This window comes from Heloderma suspectum, chromosome 11 (assembly GCF_057233095.1).
Source record: "Heloderma suspectum isolate Gila_16-S chromosome 11, 16-S_ref, whole genome shotgun sequence".
In the NCBI taxonomy this organism is placed as follows: Eukaryota; Metazoa; Chordata; class Lepidosauria; order Squamata; family Helodermatidae; genus Heloderma; species Heloderma suspectum.
In genome coordinates this window covers 4,583,918-4,600,375 of record NC_139468.1, presented here as the reverse complement: position 1 = coordinate 4,600,375, position 16,458 = coordinate 4,583,918, and the positions used below count along the sequence as shown (strand labels likewise).

The following is a 16,458-nucleotide window of genomic DNA, read 5'->3' as shown; positions in this document are numbered from 1 at the left end:
TAACTAGAGGCCCAAAATTTTAAGTTTGTTCCATGAGATTTTTATTTATTTTATTTTATTTATTTATTGCATTGATACCCCACCTTTTTTCCTCTTGCAAGGAACCCAAGGCAGCTTACATTATCCTCCTCCTCTCTATTTTATCCTCACAACAATAACCCTGTGAGGTGGGTTGGACTGAGAGTCTGTGACTGGCCCAAAGTCACCCAGTGAGCTTCCATGGCCGAGTATGGACTAGAACCCGGATCTCCCAGCTCCTAGTCCAGCACTCTAGCCACTAAACCACACTGGCTTTCTGGGTTCTGTTAAGATCTGGGTTCTGTTAACTTTATGTAAACATGTTATCTTTCATTGATATCTAGTATCTTTTGTTAAATGTTTGTGTTGTGATGGTCTGCAACTATATACAAATAAACAAATCTGATCTGAGTTTCAGTTCAAAACTAAAAGAGGGAAAAATCCTAACATTTGGATGCTCAAGATGCAGGAATGCAGCAACTGTTGTTCATTGCAAAATTTGGATGCTCAGATCGAAACTAAATTTCATGACCAACACAGAGCCAAAAGAAACAGCTCCCTGGCAATCAAGTGTTTCCCTACCACCCCCACCATATGCCCCAGCCTGTAACATTTAGGCATGCTTACCCATCTTGTGACATCATCACAGAATGCAATACCCCATCTTCACTCAACACCACTGGGAGAAATGCATTCAATTTGCATTTTAATGCAAATTGACCTCCTTCTCACTTCCCAAATCAGTACGGAAACCAAAACACAGCTATGCTTTGAAATTCTCACTTTCCCAAATTTTGCAATGCCATTCTCCAAATAAAAATAATACATACAAAAATTCATGTATTAGGGAAAAGTGCACACCAAAATACATCTTTACACACTGAGAGACAGCATGGTGTAGTGGTTAGAGTATTGGACTGGGGCTTGGGAGACCTGGGTTCTAGTCCCCATGGAGCCATGAAGTTCACTGAGTGACTTTGGCCGACTCACTGACTCTCAGCCTAACCTACCTCAAAGGGCTGTTGTGAGGATAAAATGGAGAGGAAGAGAATTATGTAAGCTGCCTTGGGTTCCTTGCAAGAGGAATTAAAGCAGGATATAAATGTACCAACAAGAAGAACAACATATTAGTAAAAATGTACAAAAATGCATTATGTTAGGGGAAATTGCTTGTAAAAATGCATATTTTAGGGGGGGAAAGTGAGTACAAAAATGCATATAGTAGGATAAATGCATATGAAAATGCTTATGCATTTTCATGGGGACTTTTTTTTTTAAAAAAGCATACAACACCAGGCAAAACCAGTGTAAGGTTGGAAAAATATGAAGCTGAGCAAAACCTAAATGGACAGGCCCTTCCATCCCTAAGCATTTGCTGCCACTGGCTGGGGGAAAACAGTCTGATGACATCATATTGATGTCACAGGTAAGTGAGAAGAGGAAGATGAACACGGCCTGTGTCTCTCCATTTTAACTGCACCTTTGCGCTGAGCATTTCGTGTTCCACCTTCAACAGCTGCAATCCTTACCGCACTTATGTGAAGGCAGGGGTGGGAGAAACAGCTATTTTCAAGCTCACCTAAAGTCTCCAAAAATTACTTTGATGCATGCTTCATCTCTCTCCCATTTTTGTTTTCGACCTGGGTTTTGGCTCGTTCAAATGGAAAAAGTGTACATTTGGAATGAGACAAGTGCAGAGACATGCATAGTTCATATGTGATTGCAAATTCAGGAATTTGCAAACATTTCTAGAAAAAAAAGCACTCCGGTTCACATTCAGGATTGTGAACGGGACATATTTGCATGATTTGCAAACTGAAACAAAGTTCTTGTATATCCTTATGTGAAAGTAAGTTCCAATGAAATAAATGGGGTTCTTCTAAACACAGTTAGAAATATCTACTAAAATTCATACTATATGGAAATGTATTACTGCTTAAGATGTTGGAGGACTCCTCACTTTATCTCACAAGAGAGGCCCTGGGAACAGAAGAACCAGCTGCAATTCAGAGAATAAGTGTGGACCTGTAAATTCCGTGATAAAGGGGGATTTGCACTCATTCATTTAAAACCGTGTGTATGCTGCCTTTCTGCTAGGAATGGTTCTTGAGACAGCTAATGTCATTCTTAAGACAAATTTAAAACAATCGCAACATGAAAACATCAGCCATAGGGGAGAAGTCATCAACCAGATGGAGTCCCCACATATTACAACAGCCTACCTGCCAATCTTGAACAGGCACCAAATAAAAACAAAACATCAAACACAACAATAAATGTCAACATGCAAAGCCCAGGTTAAAAGAAGAAGAAGACACCCTTGGGTTGGAGATGCCTGTGTGGATCTCCTTTGGGGAAGGAGTCTCACGGAAAGGGCACAGCCAAAAAAAATTCTCTCTCTCTCTCTCTCTCATAGCCACCTGGCTAAACTGCACAGGTGAGATCACTTGGGAAGAGAGCCTCCAGTGATGATCTCAGCTGATGAGTGCACCTGGCCCTTCAGGTAAATGAGGTGGCCACAGCTTTTGCAGGGAGGTCAGATGGCACTAGCTTCTCCTGCCAGGTCCACCAGCCCTCTTCCCTGGCCTGCAGTAATGAGCAGGACTTTATGTTCACCCTACTGGAAGAAGAGAACAGACAGAAAGACCAGGCCGGTGGTCAAGGGTCAGGGAGGAATAGCAGTCATGGAGACTTCAAGGGCACATGTATGTGCTCTGGGTAACAACTCAGAAAGCCTGCATGTTGGCCAAAACTGAAAGCAAGAAAACAGAAGGAGGGGAGCATCCAAAGTAAATCACAAAGAAGAGAAACAGGTTCTCAGGATGCAACAACTACAACAAAATATTGTAGGAAGTGCTTCGGCCTTTTTCTTATTTTTAGTTCTTCTTCAGGGGGATACAATAGAGAAGAAAGTCTGCAGAATTTTTTCAGAAAAGATTGTCTCCTGTGTCAATCTAACTTTTTTTTTCTGTTACAGCCCCCTGAGGAAGCCCTAAAAATAAGAAAAAGGCCGAAACGTGTTGGGCTTCCTAATATATATATATATATATATATATATATATATATATATATATATATATATAGTATCATGAGAAACTGTTTCTCTTCTTTGTGATAGACAAAACTGAAAGCAGCTAATAGCCGCTTCGCAATCAAACTTTAATAGGGAATGCAGCACATTCCTGATTAAGGCATAATTTGGACAGTTCAATAAATGTTCCAAGAATGAAATTGTCTGCTGGACTGCAATTGGACATCCTGTTTACAGGCTGCGTTGCACCCAGCATGTTTTAGCATCCTGACAGGTTTGTTGATAAGGTTCTCTGGAACGGATGCAAAGTCGGAGTGAAAACCCATTTCTGCAGCACCTTTGCCGCTGTTTTGATCAGACAATAAGGAGGTATCTGCCAACAGTTATGAAACAAGAGCAAATTCACTATTGCTTCCAGTTTAGTTAGCCTGCAAGGATAAGAATCCTTGGATGTGTGTGTGTGTGTGTGGGGGGGGGGGGATGAAGAAGTCTCTTGGACTTATTTTAACTCAGTTCAGGTCTTCTGCAAACTGAATTTAAGATCACATTTTCAAACATATCTCTGGAATCATGAGGACTAGAAAATATATACGTTTGACATCTGCTTCAATGTATGGGTGGCTACCAGGAAATGTTCACCTTCTTTGAAAGCAAAACATCCATATCAACACAAGAAGAAGACAGCCCACTGTAAAAGCCATCAGGCTGGTAAAGAGGGTGGAGACTCAACACAGCAAATATCCACAATGGGATTACTGAATGAAACCAGGCTTACACCAGAAAAATAGCTATTCATTCCTCTCATTTCAGGATGCATTCATCAAACTAACATGAAATTAGACACTGAAATTCTTAACCAAGCAAGTGCTTAGACATCTTAAATTCCTTGGTTGCATCCCATTGTTGAATCCACATCAATGCCTTTGAATCAAGATGACATTCTTCTTGGGAAGATAAGAAGGCCTTCCAAACAGAGATCTCTCCCCAAGTCCCATGTCTAGCACAGTTCCTTTACACCAACTCCCTTTGGTCTCATATTGAGCAAGATGGTTGTCAAATAACAGCTGTGTCCTCCCCCCAGCACCCACACCCTATTGGTTTTTGGGGGATCCAACTAAGGCAACATATCCCATCAGTACAATTGTCGTGTGCATACGAAAGGAGACAAAATCAGAAAGGAAGGTTGTACTTACATGTGTGTGTCTTCTTCGTTACAGAAATACCTGGGGGGGAGGGAGACAGAGAGAGTAATCATGATTAGCAAATGTATTGGGATCGTCCTTAGACGGCAGTCACTGAAAATCTGAATCTGGTAGCACCTTTGAGACTAATTAAAGCTTTCGTTGGTTGCAGTGTCTACTTCTTCAGATGCCAGAAGGGGAAATGCTGACAGCAAGCAAAAGGATAGTGTTTTTATAACTGCATCATATAACCACAGCCTGAGAAAGACACACACTTGAGAACCTGGAGAGCCAAGGCCCATCAGTGTAGACAATACTGAGCTAGATGAACCAATGGCCTGACTTGGTATAAGGTGGCTTCTTGTGTTTGTTCTGACATTATTGTGTCATAAGAAGAGCCATGCTGGATCAGACCAAAGGCCTCTCTAGTCCAGTATTCTGTTCCCACAGTGGCCAACCAGGTGTCTCTGGGAAGCCCACAAGCAGGACACCAGTGCAACAGCATCTGCCCATTCATGTTCCCCAGTAACTGGCATTGCGAGGTATGCTGTTCTTGATGCTGGAGGTAATATTTAGCCATCATGACTAGCAGCCATAGATGACATTATCCTCCATGGATTTGTCTGATCTGCTTTTAAAGCTGTCCAGGTCGGCGGCCATCACAACATTTTTTGGTAGTGAATTTGACAGTTTCACTATGTGCTATGTGAAGATGTAACCATGTGGTATGTCAAAAAGCAACCCAAGATTATGTCTTAAACATTTCATTTGGGTAGCTGTTGATGGCACTTGATAGACTGTGGATCTTTCCTTTGCCTTCCCAGGGTCAAGTATTTTCCCCACATTCATACCCATCGATATGCATAATTCTGCTCTGGCGGAATGGGTTCAGGTTGGGTAGCAATTCATTCACTAGGATTATTAACTGTGAGTTATCTTTTCACTGCAAGCAGCAGCTCAAGTTCATTAAAACCAAATAAAGAGCATTTTGAACACAAGGGCTGAATCTACACATAGTAGTTATACTGTCATCATACCATTATCAAAACTATTGATGCCCATTGGTGCCATGTGTATCAATAGTTATGAAAATGGTAAGATAACGGTATAACTGCTTTGTGTAGATTCAGCCAAGCATTCCTGGTGGTTGTTCTAAGGGGGAAGTAAAATCAACTTAACCTGTTGAGAATATCATATGTTCTGTTTGTTTGTTTTTAAAGGACAATATGGGTGCATTTAAGATGGGACAATGGGAACATGATAACTACAGCTGCAGTGCTTAATCAATATATACAGTGTGCGTGTGTGTGCGTATGCATAAACACACACAGAAAGACATATTCACGCACGGACACACATATATACAGGGCGGGGAAAAATCAAAGATGAATTTTGAATCAAAAATAGGATCTCTATTAATTTTTTAAAAATCAGTTATAGCTTTTCTTTAAAAAATGCTTTAAAAGAATTTAACTCAAACAAAACCTATGCATAATCTCTTCAACAGAATTATGGTCATATCTCAGACACTGAGTTAAAGGCTGCTTTCCTGTGCAATAGAATGAACTCTGGACCAAATTACCTGACATTTGAGGTTAAGTCAGACAATAAATGAGGCACTGTATTTGTTTTCGTGGGCTTCCTCCTTGGATACAGGGACTAGCAATCATCAGATGCTATCTTGTATCACATCAAGATTATCCACTAACCCATCTGGGATATCTTGCTTTCTGCATATAACTCTCTGACCTTGGCAATGTATTTGGTTTCCAATTAATGAACACTAATACATCTAACAATCAAACAGCATGGGCTCCCACGGACAAATGCTATTTTGCCCTACCAACATTTGCTTCTTATAACCCAATCCTATGCATGTTCATTCAGAAGTAAGCCTCATATTTTTTTCAGTGGGTCATACTTCTAAATCCATGTTCAAAGGATCATAGCCTTAGCCTTCAAGTATTTGTGCTTAATATCCTTGCATGTGTATGGAGAGATGTGAGCAGAAATCCATCTCTTGTCTCTAAACAGATATAATTTTGTGGTGTGAAATGTATCTGGGCTGTGGTATTAGGCCCCTGGGTTGAAGAAAAGCTCCATGTAGGGCTAAACTACACACTATATTAAATGTGTTGCATGTAGGTGATCCTAATGTTTTTACTTAATTTGGATTGGGACCATGGAGCAATGGAGTTCTTCTTTGATTAGTCGCATTGAGTGTGCGTGTGTCTGTGTGTGTGTGTGTGTGTGTGTGAAAAGGAATCTAAAGAAAAAAAACCAGCTGGGTGGGAATTGCAGCACCCCCCCCCCCAACAGATTGGTACAGTGGTCTCAATCTCTTAGACTAGAGTAAATATAGGCATTAGGTTCACCTACATGCTTTGCATTTAATGTAGCACATAGTTTAGCCCTTAGTTACAAACAAGCAAGTTTGATTTCTTATAGCAGGGGTGGGAAGCCACCAGACTTGAGGGTGGATCTGGCCTGTGGCAGATGCCCATCAACCTTCTCCTAGGCCCTGCCTGCCCCTGCCCTGTTATAGCAACCAACCAACCAGCATGCATGTTTGTTCAGGAAACAGAAATTGCAACATGGGAAACCTGTTTTATACCCATCCGCCCTGTGTGTGTGTGTGAATATTCAAAAAATATATTTAAGCTAAACGCTTTGGCTTCTGCCCTCATCAGTAGCTGTGCTGTTAATAAAAACAGAAGAACATCAGAACAGCCCTGTTGGATCAGTCCAAGGGTCCATCTAGTCCAGCATTCTGTTCACACAGTGGCCAACCAGCTGCCCACAGGAAACCCACAAGCAGGGCATGAGCACAACAGCACCCTCCCGCCCGTGTTCCCCAGCAACTGGTGTACATAGGCTCACTGCCTCTGGTACTGGAGGTAGCACATAGCCACCAGGACTAGTAGCCATGGATAGCCTTTTCCTCCAGGAATTTGTCCAGCCCCCTTTTAAAGCCATCCTGTTAATGGAACTGTTAAATCCATTGAACAGCACAGCTACTGATGAGGGCGGAAGCTGAAACGTTTAGCTTAAATATTTTTTTTGAATACTCTGTTGTTAGTCTTTCCATCTTTCTTATATATTTGACATTAAGACTGATGGCATCCACAGTGGACCCAGAGCCCCCTTGCTGTTTTGGTGTTGTGCCGCTTTGTGCCACCAGCCTCTCTCTCTACATATATATCTGGGCTACATTTCACAATAGTTGTATTTGCAATTGTTAATGTTTAGTAAGATTTTATTAATATGTTCGTTGCCTTGTTTCTGTGTTGTAAGCTGCCTTGGCAAGACTGTAGCCTTGAAAGGCGGCTAAGAAATGGATTAAGCAAGCAAGCAAACACACAAATAATATAACATTGGCACCATCAGGCGTTTAACACTGTCCAAAGCACTCAGTTCCCGCCAAGCATTTATCCATGTCATCTCGCTAATACAAATTGACTTTCTGACATCAACTAACCACCTTTCAAAGCCACGCAAAAAAGAAATGTCATGCAAATACCAAAATATAACACGGCCACGGTTATTACAAACAAATGTTTCAAGGTTACGGTTATCGTGCAGTCAATCGCTTGGGCATTTGCATCTGGCGTTACTGTTCGATGCAAAACAAAACCCAGAAGAATGGGGACCGATTAGCTTCTTAGGGATAACATCATGTGTTGCAGGCTGCTCTTTTGTTTTGGACAGAAGCAATTTTGTTTTGACCCGAAAGCCTGCCAGGGCCCCTCTACCCTCCATATACTTCGGATGATATTTACAACAACAGCCGCCAATTCTACTCACCAGAAAAGCCGCAGTTTCCTTTTAAGAAGTCATTTCCTGACCTTTACTAACCAACTTCAAAAAGCACTAACCATGCCTTTCAAGTCTTTCCCTTCAAATAAATAAATACGCCCATACATAAAACAGCCATTTTATGCAACATGTGCTGCTTTGGGGCCTTGCTTCCCACCAAGAAGAAAGAAAAGAAAAGAAAAGAAAAGAAAAGAAAAGAAAAGAAAAGAAAAGAAAAAGCAGAATGCTTCAGTGCAATCCTAGCATTGGTGCTCCTACAGCTGGAACTCAAGGCCAAAGTCCGGGGACGTGCCCAGGGGCCCTGAAATGACCCCCCGCCCAGCATGGCAGGGGATGAGGGCAGCAGGGCAGCAGAACAGAAGCAAGCACCATTTCATTCCTGTAGGATGGTGCTATGAACTGAGTTTAAAAATACAAAACTGTTCTGTGTATTTATTTATTTTTTAAATTAGGGTTGGAAATTTTGTTGGTATCATTCTAACATATTAGAAACTTTTGTTGGCATCATTCTAACATATTACTCTAACTGCAGAAGCAGTTGTAAAGCATGGAATGGAGCTTGTGGGCGGAGGGAGAAGAGACACTGTCGTTGTTTGCTTCACAACTGAAGTAATACACATGTTGCCCTAAGGCACCCCCCCCCCATAAGACCATTAAATCTAGGCTCTAAAGTTACTTAGCTGAACCACTGACCCTATGCATGTCAACCCAGAAGTAAGTGCCACTGAGCTCAATGGGACCTGCAGGGCAATCCTGAAATGGCAGACGATACATCACTTCCACAGCAGGCGGTGGGGTAGTACACAAGAACACCAGAAGAGCCCTGCTGGATCAGACCAAGGCTCCATCTAGTCCAGCATTCTGCTCACACAGTGGCCAACCAGATGTTGACCAGGAACCCACAAGCAGGACATGAGTGCAAGAACACCCTCCCGCCCATGTTCCCCAGCAACTGGTGTGCATAGGCCCACTGTCTCTGGTACTGGAGGTAGCACATAGCCATCAGGGCTAGTAGCCACGGATTCTCCAGGAATTTGTCCAACCCCCTTTTAAATCATCCAAATTGGTGGCCATCACTACATCTTGTGGAATTGAACTTCTCTGCCTCCCCCTCCCCTCAGTTCTTCCTTTCTTTTAACACCTCAGTGTTTTCTAGTGGGGAATTAACTACAACACCTCCAGGCTGGCATAACTGATGGGCCTAATCCAGAGGCCTCTCAGGGGACTCTGGTCGCAGCAAGTCCATGGCCACCTCCAACTTGTCCCAGTGGTAGATCTATGCCCACAGAGCTTTCCATGCAGATAACTGGGGCCTCAGGGGCTCTCTCAGCTGCATGCCCCTCCTGCTCTTAAAATTGCACACCCTCAAAAAAAAAAAATTGGTCCTCCACCCCTGTTTTATACAAGTTGAAATAAATCCATCACATGCAGTCTGAGCCCTGGACAGCTTTATCAAAGGGTGACAGAAACGTATCTTCTGAACTGCCTTGTTATCCTTTATGCTGCAAGGCAGTCCACAAATAGTCTGAATAGTAAATAATGATAAGGATTAAGGACATGTGTAAAGGGGTTGGGCCTTTTGATGGCTAGGAGCCTCAGTAGCCCAGCGTGCCTCCATACCAAGGGGCAGCTCTGCACCCTAGTTGCTCTAGACCAGCAATGGGCAACTTGTGATCCTCCAGATGTTTTGGGCTACAACATCCATCATTCCTCATCCTGGGCTATGCTGGCTTGGGCTGATGGGAGTTGTAGGCCAAAACATCTGGAGGGACACAAGTTGCCCATCCCAGTTCTAGACAAACAAGAGAGGCAGCCTACTGCAAAGGTCCTAAAGCTATCAGGCTGCTGCTGTCAGAAACAGTATACTGGAGCTAACTGAGGGGAGATAGGATAGCGCTCTTCAAGTACTGGAAAGGTTGTCCCAGAGAGGAAGGCCAGGATCTCTTCTCGATCATCCCAGAGTGCAGGACACAGAATAATGGGCTCAAGTTACAAGAAGCCAGATTCCGGCTGAACATCAGGAAAAACTTCCTGACTGTTAGAGCAATGGGACAATGGAACCCATGACCCGGGAGTCGGTGGGCTCTCCCACACTGGAGGCCTTCAAGATGAGGCTGGACAGCCACCTGTCAGGGATGCTCTGACTTGGATTCCTGCATTGAGCAGGGGGTTGGACTTGATGCCTTTGTAGGCCCCTTCCAACCCTGCTATTCTGTGATTCTATGATTCTATGAGCCTTTTAGTCAGAATCAGCAAGTCAACCGTTATTTATTTATTTATTTATCTATCTATCTATCTATTTATTTATTTATTTATTACATTTATATCCCACCCTATATCGTTAGGATCTCAGGGTGGTGTACAGATAAAATCGATTTAGACAGTATAAAACAATAAATAATTTAAACAGCTAAAAACATATTAAACCATTAAGCAAGCAAATACCAGTTTAAACTCTAAAACAACAAAGCAGTTAAAAACAGTGTGCAGCTTTAGGGAATGCATTTAGCCCTCAAAGGATTTGATAAATGCCATGCTTTTACTTGGTGCCGAAATGAAAACAATGTCTGCGCCAATCGGGCCTCCAAGGGGAGGGAATTCCACAACCAGGGTGCCACAGCAGAGAAGGCCCTCTCCCATGTCCCACCATAGTGTATGTCTCGCACTGGTGGGACACAGAGGAGGGCCCCTCCAACAGATCTCAGTCCTTGGGCTGGCATATACAGGGAGAGGCGCTCCCTCAAATATCAAGGTTCCAAGCCACTTAGGGCTTTAAATGTCATCACCAAAACCTTGAATCCCAACCAGAGGCATATTGGTAGCCAGTGCAATTCCTTTAAAACCGGTGTTATGTGATCTTTACGTGATGTTCCAGTCAACAGTCTAGCTGCTGCATTTTGCACTAACTGCAACTTCCAGGTTGTCTTCAAGGGCAGCCCCACGTAAAGTGCATTGCAGTAATCTAATTGGGAAGTTACCAGTGCGTATACTATTGTGGCTAGGTTACCCCAGTCCAGGAAAGTCCACAGCTGGCAGCCTCCAGGCACTGGTCCAGCACCTTCAGCGCCCCAGCTGACTCCAACAACAGGGAGAAATAGAGCTGAGTATCATCAGCGTACTGGAGACACCCCACCCCCAAACTCCTAATGACCTCACCCAGCAGCTTCATATAGATGTTGAGCAGCATGGGGGATATAATAGAGCCCCGTGGCACCCCACAGCTTAATAGCCATGGGGTAGAGCAGGAATCCCCCAGTACCACTATCTGGAATCGGCCCTGCAGGTGGCAGCAGAACCACTGTAGCACAGTGCCCCCAACTCCCATCCTGCAGAGCCGATCCAGTAAGCAGCTGAGAGATCCAAAAGCCACTGATAGATCCAGGAAGATCAACAGCATTCCTTATGTTCTCAGGATTATTCTTATTTTTTAATCTATATGCACTTGCATTTTCTGGATATTTCCTTTTGTTTTCTCTGCCAAGGGGTGAACCCTCCTCCAGATATATAAACCTTTCACTAAAACCTCTCAGTCTTTTTCCTGATATGGTGCAGAAGAATCAGAAAGAAAATGTATTACGGTCTCCCAGACCCCACTTTGTTTCCTGCCAGCACACCACTTCTGTTTCACTTTGAGAGGCATCACAAGCCGACAATTAAGATGGGAGATTACACAGAAGACTCTTGTGCTTGCAGAGAGCCCAGCAATGCAGAAGAATAGTCTGGAGTGTAGTCAGACAGGAATGTATTCTCTTTGACTGTTTAACAATGTTTAACACAAAATCTAAAGGGGTCCAGCTTTGGAAATAGACCATGTGATCTTCCTGTCTTTTAAAAACTTATTCCATCATTAAAAAAAAAAAAAAAGATGCGTAGAAAGGAAATCAAGGGAGGGGCCAGCCAAGACTGGAGCAGGGCTGGGTATGCTCTTTCAACCCAAGGGCCAAATCAAATTTCAGAGAGGTATATTTTGGCTTAAAGCTCTTAGTGCCAGTAGAGTAGCTGAGCTTTAGGAGAGGCATTTCGACCTTTTAGAGTGGGGAAAAAAGGCACAAATGCTGGGAAACCACCAAACAATTGGTAGTTGGGGAAAAGGGGCTGAGACCAGGGTAAGGGGGCTTCTGGAGAACACTAGGGGGCCAGATTGAGACCCCAGGACATTCCCCACTCCTGAACTGGAGTCACGCACTTAAACGGCCCAGTGGTCCCCTTGCCCACAGGATCACAGCTGCTCAGGAGGAAAGGGAGAAGATCTGGTTCTCTGCAACATTGAGCCTAAACCTCTGACTGAGGGGTGAGGCAAAACTGGGAGCTGGAGAAGCAGTCCATATAGCGTGCGCGTGTGCGCCCCACCCACCTTCTGATATCTTAAGACTAACACATTTATTGTGTGTCAGATGCTTTCATGGAATAAATCATCATCAGACACATACAGCGTTATCCTCAGCAGGCTAAGGTATATCACAAGTGAGACCTGCAACAAAATATTGCAGTGTGAAGTGCTTCTGTTCAGGGTTCCAGCCAGCCATGCCTCCTGCAGGATGCGCCATTCTGTCCTGCCCCACTCCCCATTTTCTGTTTTTCTTTGCCAACAGGTAGTCAACATTCTGCTGCTACTGAGCTTGGTCAACTCTAATTGAGCAGTTATTTTTCAGGATGGGGTTGCTGTTGTTGTTTTTTGCCCTCTTTATGTTTTTGAAAAAGATATTTTGTGCCCTACACAAACTACTTGCTTCCTCGGACCTCACTTATCCCCCCCCCACTTTTTGCCACTGTTTTCTGCTTTCTCCTCCCCTCTTCCTTCATCCTCCACTGAGCCACCACAATTTTCTCCTCTCTATAGTTTGTGTCCTGAACAGGCAGCTTGGATGAGCAGACCCCAATTCCAGAATCTATCTATCTATCTATCTATCTATCTATCTATCTATCTATCATCTATCTATCCATCCATGCATCCATCCTCCTCCCCACTCCCCTTTCCTCTACATGCACGCACAGTTCCGCCATTTTCTGTTTCTTTCTTCTTCTTTAAACTCCTACGAATTTACTTTCTCATGATTGTTTTTACTTCTGCAAATTTTGGTGTTCCCCTAATAATGGCGATTCCAGCCTTGTATCCCTGGGTGGTGCCATGTTCGCTACATAATGATCAGCACGAGCCTCTGAACTTCACTATTAACAGGAATGATATGCACATAATATATGAAAATAGGTAAACAATGTGACCCAAATGGCCATCAAATGTGAGTTACGATTTGTGACACCGCAAATGTATGTAAGACAAGCACAGTGACGATTCACAACAGGGTCACACCATCTTTTTAGCTTTGCTGTCCTGTTATGGTAGGAGCCCTAAATGAAATAGGACCAGACTCCCTGATAAATCCTAGTTCCAGGCAAGGAAGTTTTGCCTAAAGTGAAATTTCGAGATTTTTCAGGGTTCCTGCTCAGTTAAACACTTCGGAGAAGGAGGAGAAGGAAGAGGAGCTGTCATCATTTGCAAAAACAAAATCATAAGCAAGTGTTACACACAAAAACCCACATTATAATGCTTGTGGTGGAATGGACTTAAAATAGTAGTCCTGTGGATGAAGACGAGAGATGGACAAATATGTCAGTTTCAGTTTCTCTCAAGTTCTCATGTTTGCAAGCTTAAATTTAGTTCATCCCCCACCCCCGGGTTGCATGAAAACTAATACAGACATATTTGTATGCAATTTTGTCTACTATACACAGTTTTTGCAAGCATTTTTCCTAGCCTAATGCATTTTTAACATTATTCTCACTAATGTATGCATTTTTGTGTGCACCTTTTCCTAATGTACACATTTTTTGGTATGCATTTTTTGCTCAGAGAGCGTCATTAAAATTTGGAGAAGCACAAATTTCCAAGAATATCTGAGTTTCAGTTCACAGACTGGTTCAAAAGTACAAAATTAGGCAAGTTTGCATTAACATGCAAACCCAACTACAACTACAGTACAACATGGGAAGAAACCCTCCTTGGCTGGCCTAAACCAAAACTGATGGTATGAAGCCATGCCCTTGCTTAGGACGAAGATGCAATTAAAGATCATCAGTCCATATTACTGAAAGTGCTTCAAATCATTTTGGTCACTTTGTTGGGGAAAAAATGAGTTGTTAATGGACACTAATGCTTATAGTTCATTCCAAGGGGGAATAAATTATGCCGGGGGTTGCAAGGACGAGGACAATACAGATGCAGGCTTCAGAGCATGAGAGAGGAGGAGGCTCTTGAAGAATCCTTAATGGTGCACAAGTTGTTGTTTTTACAATGTTCCACTTTGCTACTGCTTGATGGGAGCAGACCAGCAGGTAGCCAGGAAGCCGTCTTCACACAACGCACACCTAATTCATGGAATTTGCTGTCCTAAGATGGAGTGGCACCCACTGGCTTAGAGGATGACTTTTGAAGGGGTTTAGGCCCCTTCATGGATGTTAAGTCTTTCAAGGGCCGATGGTCATGGTTGGTAGATAGAACCTCCATGCTCAGAGGCAGTAAACCATGGAGTTCTGGTTGCTGTGGAGCAACAGCAGTGCAAGGCAATTGCCCCCATGTCCTGCTTGTGGCTGTCAGGGATGTGTCTCAGCGCTTTGAGATGTCTGACAGCTCCAATTCTGAATCAGAGTTGGAACAGCAGTGAGACCAAAGGCCGGGGAGGGACCCTCCCAAGTGAGCCAAAATGCTGGAAGGAAGTCATCCCAAGAACTTGACCAACAGATTGCCCAGACTGAGCCTTTGCCCCCTCCCTCCACCGTGAGAATGCAAGTTTCCGAGGAGGAGGAGGAGGGGGAAGAGGGGCGTGACGTGAGAGACGCTAGGGCACGATGCAAAGCAAAGCGGGAAAAGTCAGGGGCAGGGCTCAGATGCTCTGCCCGGATAGCCACTCTTGGCAGCCAACACAGGAGGGAGCCACCCTAAGGGAGGGGCTTCACTGTGAAGCTAGCTTGGCCGGGAGGTTCATACCCCAAACGGCTGGCAACTTTCTCTCCCTCTGGTTTGTCTCCTCTGCTTCGAGATTGTTGATTAGTTGTTTAGAGCCTGGAGGCAGCCTGAGAGTTTTCCGTGAATTTGCATTTGTAGAGAGACTAGGCTCTAGCAAAATAAAGTCATATTAGCCTGAAGCTTTGTCTATTGTGGTGTTGATTGCGAAGGGGAAGGACGATCTGTATCTGACAGTGGCCTTCCCAGAGGCACTTGGTTGACCACTATGGAAACCAGAATGCTGGACTGGATGGGTGGACTTCAGCCTGCTCTGATGTTCTTATATGGACATCGCGTGACCATCCTCCCTGTGCAATCATGCACAATTGCTTGGAAATCCCGAAGACGATCCGTCTCTCTCCTCTGCCTCTGAGTGTTTGGGGGATAGACAGGAGACAGAGTGTGAATTCACACCCATCTTCTATCATCAGCACCTTATATAACTGGGCATGTGCTGCACTGAAGACATAATGCAGCCTTCCTCAACCTGCTGCCCTCCAGATGTGTTGGGCTACAAATCCCATTGACCCCAGCAAGCATAGCTCAACACATTTGGAGGGGAGCAGGTAGGGAAAGGCTGCACTAGCACCTGTCGTATAGATCAGGGGCACAGAAACTGAGGCCTGTGGGTGAAATGCAGCCCTCCGGGGATCCCCAGGTGACCATGCCCCCTCCCCCTGGCTCCACCTCCTTTCCCCCAACAGCCCATCGTTTGTTGGTTTCCTGGCTTTTGCACGCTTCCCTCCCATTCTGAAACGCCTCCCCAAAGGCTCAGCTACTGGCAGTGAGAGCTCTAAGCTCAAATATGCCGCCATTTTGGCCACACCCCCTTTATCCTTGGCTGCACCGCTTTTGCCTTCAGCTCCACCTCCCGCTGGAATGTGGTCACCGAAAGCTTCTCTGAAATGGAATTTGGCTCTTGAGCTGAAAGAGGTTCAATACCCCTGCCCTAGATTAAGGAGCCAGAACTCCTGGTCCAGTTGACTAGATTGCAGTAGCAATTCAAGCCTTCAGTGGCCTGGGAATTTGGGAGAAAAACTAACCCCTTCATGGTGGGGGGGAGTAAAACATTGCACTTCGGGGTAGAGAGGTTATGCATACCGTGATGGGAAGAATGAATTTAGTCACTTGCTTGCCGTTCCTCAAAGAGGAATGCACACTGGGAGGGCTGTAGGATGCTGCCAAGATCGTGTGTGTGCTGAAGCAGCCGCTAGGCAAAATGAGGACTACATCTCCCATGACACACAGCCACCCTGGACACACCAACCTTGTGCAGGTGGATCTGAAGCATTTTACAACCCAGCACCCCTCTTCGCACAAACTGAGCTCCAGCAAATGTGGTCCACACTCCAAAAATGGGCCTGAGAAAACTGGATCACGCATCTCCAGTGACCAGACCCAGAGCCACC

At 44.3% G+C, this 16,458-nt stretch overlaps 1 protein-coding gene across 1 annotated transcript in view; it reads right to left on the bottom strand.

The window, feature by feature from the left end:
- RORA (RAR related orphan receptor A) overlaps positions 1 to 16,458 on the bottom strand; it is a 511,382-nt gene that overhangs the window by 157,092 nt on the left and 337,832 nt on the right. The window contains exon 2 of the mRNA XM_084816677.1: positions 4,243 to 4,272. Coding sequence (XP_084672803.1) covers positions 4,243 to 4,272 — 30 coding nt within the window. The remainder of the gene's footprint in view (positions 1 to 4,242; positions 4,273 to 16,458) is intronic.